The sequence below is a fragment of the Euprymna scolopes genome, chromosome 22, assembly GCF_053919585.1.
Source record: "Euprymna scolopes isolate OS-2025 chromosome 22, ASM5391958v1, whole genome shotgun sequence".
In the NCBI taxonomy this organism is placed as follows: Eukaryota; Metazoa; Mollusca; class Cephalopoda; order Sepiida; family Sepiolidae; genus Euprymna; species Euprymna scolopes.
In genome coordinates this window covers 67,166,647-67,174,086 of record NC_136503.1, presented here as the reverse complement: position 1 = coordinate 67,174,086, position 7,440 = coordinate 67,166,647, and the positions used below count along the sequence as shown (strand labels likewise).

The 7,440-nt window shown below is 32.3% G+C and overlaps 1 protein-coding gene across 1 annotated transcript; it reads right to left on the bottom strand.

The window, feature by feature from the left end:
* Nucleotides 1–6,817: 6,817 nt before the first annotated feature.
* Nucleotides 6,818–7,207, bottom strand: LOC145243721 (histone-lysine N-methyltransferase SETMAR-like). Its single transcript, XM_080106773.1, has one exon. The coding sequence runs from the start codon at nucleotides 7,205–7,207 to the stop codon at nucleotides 6,818–6,820; it is 390 nt and encodes a 129-aa protein (XP_079962899.1).
* Between the last annotated feature and the right edge of the window lie 233 nt (nucleotides 7,208–7,440).

The window sequence follows — 7,440 nt, the reverse complement described above, 5'->3', positions numbered from 1 at the left end:
GTATCTCTATCCTGGAGTAAATTTTATCCTGTGACCACAGTTGTTCGCTATTTCTTTCCTACAGTTTAATAAATGTTGGTGTGCTTTAAAGTATAGGATAGCAAATTTTTCATGAAGGCATAATCTACAGGGATATATATATATATATATATGTGTGTGTGTGTGTGTGTGTGTGTGTGTGTCTGTGTGTAAGCCCCTTAAAGCACTCGCTCGTATTGTTGAACACTTTAAAGTCATTAAAGCTCGCATGGCAGATCATGATATTAAAATAATTAGATCACTCTGGACTCAGGTCATTTTATAATAAATGTTAAAATTTTAACGATATATCTCGCGGTTTAGGTTAACATTGAGGTTTGTTCCTTGCTAATGAAGTCAGACATGGATCGTGGCCGCGTTCGAATCTCTCGACCCACAGTAATCTTGTCACACAGTACTGATGATTCCCAAAAGGATAAAACACTAGTGTCCGCTGGTATATATATATATATATATATATATATATATATATATGTATGTATATATATATATATATATATATATATAGGGTTAACCAAAAGAAAAAAAACAAAAGCTAAATCGAGGCCATCTAGAACATATGTTGAAGAACGGAGAAAAAAAGGCCTAAGACCCTAGTGTTTTGATGTGATGTTTTGAATATAATAAACTAGTTATGACCAAAGTTTCATTTTATTCGGAGAAAACACTAAGAAATAGGGCCTAATTAGATTAGGGGGATGTTTTTTGGGTCACCCTATATATATATATATATATATATATATATATATATATATATATATATATATATATATATATATATATATATGTGAAATAAGAATTGCAGTTAAGTTTACCATAATGATCCAAGATGGAAAAAAACTAAAGTATATTATAAATATTAAATAATTTATATTTATAAAGTAACCCCAACCAGATGTAAAAGCTCGATAAAACGAAATAGAATATAGATCTTATAATAAGAGCAAATAATTAATTGACATGTGAAAAAACACTTTGAAAGAGAGTTAAACACATATTTAATTTGAAAAGGAAACATAAAATAAGCGGATTGTCCTCAATACGCGGAGTTTCGAAGAAATACTTTAGCAAAATGCGGGATCGGATTTTACTTGCAAAAGTATTTGATGAAACTACAAGTAAGTCATAGTGAATTTATTCACCCCATTTCATCTGCTTTACTTTTTGTTATCGAGTAAGATCTATTCACTGTAAACTTACTTAGTGTTTCCTTTTTAAAATTAAATTCTTCTACAAAGTGTTTTAACATGTTGTATTAACTACTTGCTCCTATATATATATATATATATATATATATATATATATATATATATATATATATATATATATATATATATATAATAGTATAGTGAGTGTTAGTGTGTTTGGATTCTTAATCCGGCAGGGGATGTGATGCGTCTAATGTGTTAGGTATAAGTTAATGTTAAGTTCATGCTTGCATGCCTTCTCGCTTCCAGCTAACACCGCTGACTAACCTCACGGTGAAAGGAGAGACGCTATGCATAGGTCTTCTCTGCCAGTACATAACCTTTCTATCGTCAAGACCCCTACAGTGCCTCCACGTTGGCCACACACGGTAACTGGGTGTTTTCGGCTTTAGGCTAAACCTGTAGTAGATCTCGGATTAGTAGGCGACGCCTGAGGTTTCAGTGTCAGAAACCGACGTTAAAAATGCGTGATAAAAAATTGAATAATTCGACCGCCTTACTTTCGAAGCTTATAGGCACTTTAAAAATGTAATCCAACCCCTAATTTTTTCCGATTAAAGGAGCAAAGACCAAATTTTAAAAAAATACCACGTTTAATAGTAAATTATGCAATATTTGTTTTTTTTTAAACTCAGTTTTCTTTAAAAGAGATTTGAAGAAAATCAACGAACTTTTACTTACTTCGATTATAAAATATATATATATATATAATTTCAAAAAATCACTTACCTATAAAATACTATTCAATGGGTTCCTCCATTCTTCATTGTTAAGAATGTATCCGTATTTATATTTTTAATTCCATGTATTTTTTAAATAAAATAATTTTTTTAAACAACTATTTGATAAGGCCGCCATTACGTAAGCATTTTTCGGTGCTAGCGAAACGCCGAACCGGTGTTTGTTATTATTTTGAATTACGGATTGGCAGAAATAGTTAAAAACCACGTGTTCGCGTTAGTCGTCTAGCCTTGTGCGTGAAGAAATATGTGTCCCCATCAGTTAAAAATAGTCACATTTTACTCATAAGTTTTTGCCTTAAAAAAAACAGTTGATGAATATTTTCTTTTTCTCAAAGAAATGAATGAATTTAATATATTTTAATGCCTCTTTATCGAGTGATTTTTTTTAAATATCTTAAAAGAAAACATTGAATGAGATAGAAAAAAATGTCGTCAGCGTCCAATATTAACATAAAATAAGACTTCAACGTGGTTTTAAAAAAAGGTTTTACACTTAGGACTTTACATGTAACTTTCAAAAAACACTTCTTTTTTGTTTTAAATTAGAATATTTTATTTATTGATCTTTTATTTTCAATTTTGATATAAAAAAAATTTTGGTGAGTAAATTAATTATTTAAATTTTAATAGACATTTCAAAATGGGGGGGGGGTGAATTAAAAAAAAAACCTTTGTCTAAAATATTATATTTGGTTTATTGGAAAGAGACTTAAATTTTACATTAACCCTGAAAATATCATAAAAATTTAACCCATAGAAAAGTTTTGATAGATTTTTAAAGTTTAAAAATATTTAAGTCGTAAAATTTAATTGATTTCATGACGTAAAAAATGGCTGCATGAAGGCGCGCCGGCAGTTTGTAAACACTGTTTAAAAATATATATAATATTTCTATTATTTTTTAAACAACTTTAATTGTTTACTTTGGAAGTATATTCCATAAGGAAAATAAACAACCCACTTTAAAACTAGAAATTACGAGTTTTTTTTTTTTTTTTTTTTTGTATTCCCAGTTTTGTGTTATGGGTGTCAAAAACTCACCAAAAGTTCCGATACACCTACCCCAGAGATAGCGCGTTCTGGCCCACCGATGTGTGGATACGTCCTAGCACACTACCAACCCCTGCCCCACTGTTTTGTCAGTGCCCTTGGTTGGGCGAAAAGAGGGGAACCAATCTCAAAATCAACCACCACTGCCTTATCACAGCAAAAGGCTAAGTAATGGGAACCCTGACTTCAAATCCTATTGCTGCCTTGCAGTTTTTCTTAAAAGGCTATGGAACCTAATCCAGAAAGAAAAGGCGTAGTAGCGGACACCATAGGACGACTGTCTTTTTCACTGAGCTTACTTTCGGCCAGAAGCTGCGGCCTCCTCTGCTGCCAGCCATCACGGGGTCGTTCCACTGAAAATGAGTATTGGAGCTTCAGAGGGTGCTTATCTGACGTGCAACAAACACTACACCTAAACTGCGCAAGTAAGTACGAAGCCAAGGTGGAAAATCCTGTACTGAGGGATAAAGCACTGACGCCTCGACTAGGTATCGTCAAGGCTGACGGACTGCATGATGATGAGGATGATTAATAGTACTCCGAATTTTATTATGTTTATATAATTGAGAATTCGGTAATCGTTCATATACCAATAAATTTTAAGTCAGAATAAGCTGACTTAATTTGTAAGCTTCAAAACTACCATCTTTTGTAATTGAGCATTCATATATTGTTTTAACAAAATCGCGACAATAAAGATTGGATTGATCGCAACAAACAGTGTATTTTCATTGTTCGTTACAATTGTTTTGGAACCATTCGGACAATTTCAAACCTTACATCGTTTGAAAATATTCACAATAAAGGCGACTCATCAGAAGTTGGGAAAAACAATTTTTTTATAATGAGCAAATATGAAATCCATGTGATAAAAGATATACCTACATTCCTTCTTTCAAAGTTTTTTCCGTTTTCTGTTTGTTAATGATTCTTTATGTCTAACTATTTTCGTATCTCTATTTTAAAAGAGTTTAAATCGATTATTCATGTATTCTTGCATCCAATAACGTATGTTCACTTAATTTAGTTTTTACTGTTTTTCTCTAATTTAATGATTTAAATTTCTATTTTTATTTTTTTTTATTTTTTCACTTCCGGACCTAATATATTATGTTCCTACCACATTGTTCTGATTCTGTGTTAGTTTCGTATTTAAAGATTGTAATATAATTTACACTTATATTAGCATAGTTATTTGTGTGAATTCAACAAGGGGTTATTGTTTAAAGATATCCCACAGGAAGAAGAGGGTTATTTTCTACTCTTAATTCAATACAAGCTCAGTTTACATTTTAAATTTTGGATTAAGTTTTTTTCCCTTTAAATGTTCTCCTTTCGTTTGTACCGGCCGAAATGTAGACGTGAGGACACATAGAATTAACCAGTTTTCTTCTATGCATCTTTTCTTCTGCACATACACCTTCATAATCTTCAATAAAGTAATTAATAGAACAATGTCTCTCAACATTTGTATTAAAATATTGTAATGTCTACTTCCTTGTTTAGATGTGCGTGTGTGTGTGTGTGTGTGTGTGTGTGTGTGTGTGTCTAATAATTAATATTGCAGAAATCCAGTGAGAGTATGTTCGTATTATGTATCAGAGATCCAAAAACTGTTCTTTGGAGTCTCTTAAAAATATCCAGGGATGAAGTAAAATGGCATATTCTTGGAGATGAGTCTTGTGTTGAAGAGTGGAGGTAAAATCAATTCCTTGGAAACAGGTGCCATAGTGTAGAGAGGCGCGTTAAGATATATATATATATATATATATATATATATATATATATATATATATATATATATATATATATATATATATATAAGTATCGGAACGATTCTTATATTTTTCCAGATTCAAATACAATTACCGATTCTGTACGAAATTTCCGATTCTGAGTCCGATTCTTTAGAAATCTCTGAATATTTTACTATAAACTTATTATTTTGTCCTTATTAATGTAAAAACTATAAGAACACATCTTAAATGTGCCTGTATTTTCTCAAACATAAAACCACACTTGTGAGGGTATGGTATAGAGATCTTCGTCTTACTGGAAGTTTAAATCAATAAATATTCATTCTTTTACTATTACTACAAGCAATGGAAGACGTTTTATAAAAAAACAAAATAAAATTAAATAGATAAGTAAAAGAATCGAATAGGCTCAAATTTTCCCGATTCCGATACTGATTCCGATACTGATTCCGATACTGATTCCGATAATCCAAAAATGTTGGATTTTTTCGATTCCCGATTACGATTCTGAAAAGTCGTCGTAACACTTCAATGAATATAAATATATGTATGCGTGTGTATGTGTATGTGTGTGTCTGTGTGTGTGCAGATAGGTATCCATTTTAGACATATACATGGATAAGTATTCACTATAAACATAGACGTAAATGGATAGATGTATAAAAACAAAGACACAGCTTGTTATGATCACGTGTGTACAAATATCATAGCAAATATACATACATAAAGTGGATGGATAACTAGATATACATATAGATGTCTATATACGCATACGCAAATCTATATCCGCAGATATAAATTCATTTCCTTTTAATTCCGGTGTAATTAAGTGACCGCCGTATGTTTTCAACTGGATTGTCTGTAAGGTATCTGAGAGAGAACGCTGTTCTTAAATATTAGGGGGACAGGCATGAAGTAAGTAAAGTATTGGAATTTTTCATGATCATATTGTTCGAGATAATCCAGCGTTGGCGTTTCCATTTTGATTGCTAACTGATCCTCGGAAGAAGGGCATACACCGATAGAGATAACACGGTTTTCGATAAAGATTGCTTTCTTTGCTTCGAGTGTTACCAAAGCAATTCATCACCTCGTGCATTCGGCTTTCTTGCAGCTGCAATTTTCTGCAAAGTCTATCACGATTAGCGTAATCACAAAATAACGCCGTAGGATTTCCTAAGAACGATTGTAAGCAGAACAGAGTAGAAAACGCCACAGCATGCACGCACACATAATCAAAAAAAGCCAATAACGAATACCTATATACATTTATACTTGTTTTTTTTTGTTTCGCGATACTTACATACGTTTTAAATGCTATCAGGTCTTCATTTTTCTAACGCATAAGAGAGCTGCTTTCCTTACAGATATTACATGCAGTAAGTCACCCTATTAAGCGACGAATTTCTTTATTCAAATATAAAAGTAATGCACACACGCATGCGCGCGATCGCGCGTTTTACGGCATAGCATTTATCAGCGTAAATATTTATATGTCCCAATATAGTGTGAAAACATTTAAGTGATCATAAAACAAACATTTATTTTATTAAAACAAGTTTCACACATCAAAATACTGTAATCGAATATAGAAACCAAATAATTATCAAAAGTGTTCAAATTAGTAGCCATTGAGGCCAGTGCACAGCAGACAGCGCTCACTGATTGAATATAAATCGTTTCTAATCAATTCATTTGGTATCACGACAAATCCTCTCTCTCTCTCACTCTCTCTCTCTCTCTCTCTCTCTCTCTCTCTCTCTCTATATATATATATATATATATATATAAATTTTCTCTTTCTCTCTCTATATATATATTCTCTCTATATATATATACACAGCTTATTATATTAATACGTGGATACAGGTAAAATAAGATATATTCATTTAATTATCTCTTGTAGCATTGGGAAAAGTTTATTTTACCTTATTGATTGCAATAGGTTGTTGCATAAGTTCCTGGTGTGTGTGTGTGTATGTATGTGTGTGTGTGTGTATGTGTGTGTGTTTAGAGAAAATCAAAGAATTTTAAGAGCAAAAGTAAGTTTGTGCAGGACACAAGCTCCGAGTTTTTGTGTGAATCCAATCGACTGAAGGTGGCAGGAAATTATCACAAAATCACACTTCATCTTTTCACCCAAATCTCTACGTGTCTGATGACCATCATCCTCTAGAAGGACACAGAGTTGATCTCCGTCCATCTTGATTGGTCGTCCGGATCGAGGAGCGTCATTGAGGTCAATATTTTTGTGTTTGAATCTGTTAAACCAACCTCGAATAGTTATCTCAGCGATAGCGTTTTCTCCATAAACGGCACAAATATCTTTCACTCGCCTTTTCACTTCGCTTAAAGGGTAAATGTAGCAGGTGTCAAAAATGTGATTTTTTTTATCTACTTGACAATCCATTTTGACGGTGATGACCAACGAGGCAAAATTATATGAGCAAAAAACGATGACGATTATCTTGTAGAAAAGAACGCGTGCCTCTACTGATATATACCATTTTGCCAAATATCAAAATATGTTTTAGATCAATTTTTTTTTTATGAAACGGCGGGGACTTATGTAACAACCTGATGGTTTGCTTTGTGGTGAAAAATAAATTGATGGAGGTCAAATCCGGTGAAAGTTGAGGGACT

Bases quoted from the DNA above. Each gene is read 5' to 3' on its own strand.
- LOC145243721 (XM_080106773.1), bottom strand. From the start codon at position 7,207: ATGGATTGTCAAGTAGATAAAAAAAATCACATTTTTGACACCTGCTAC.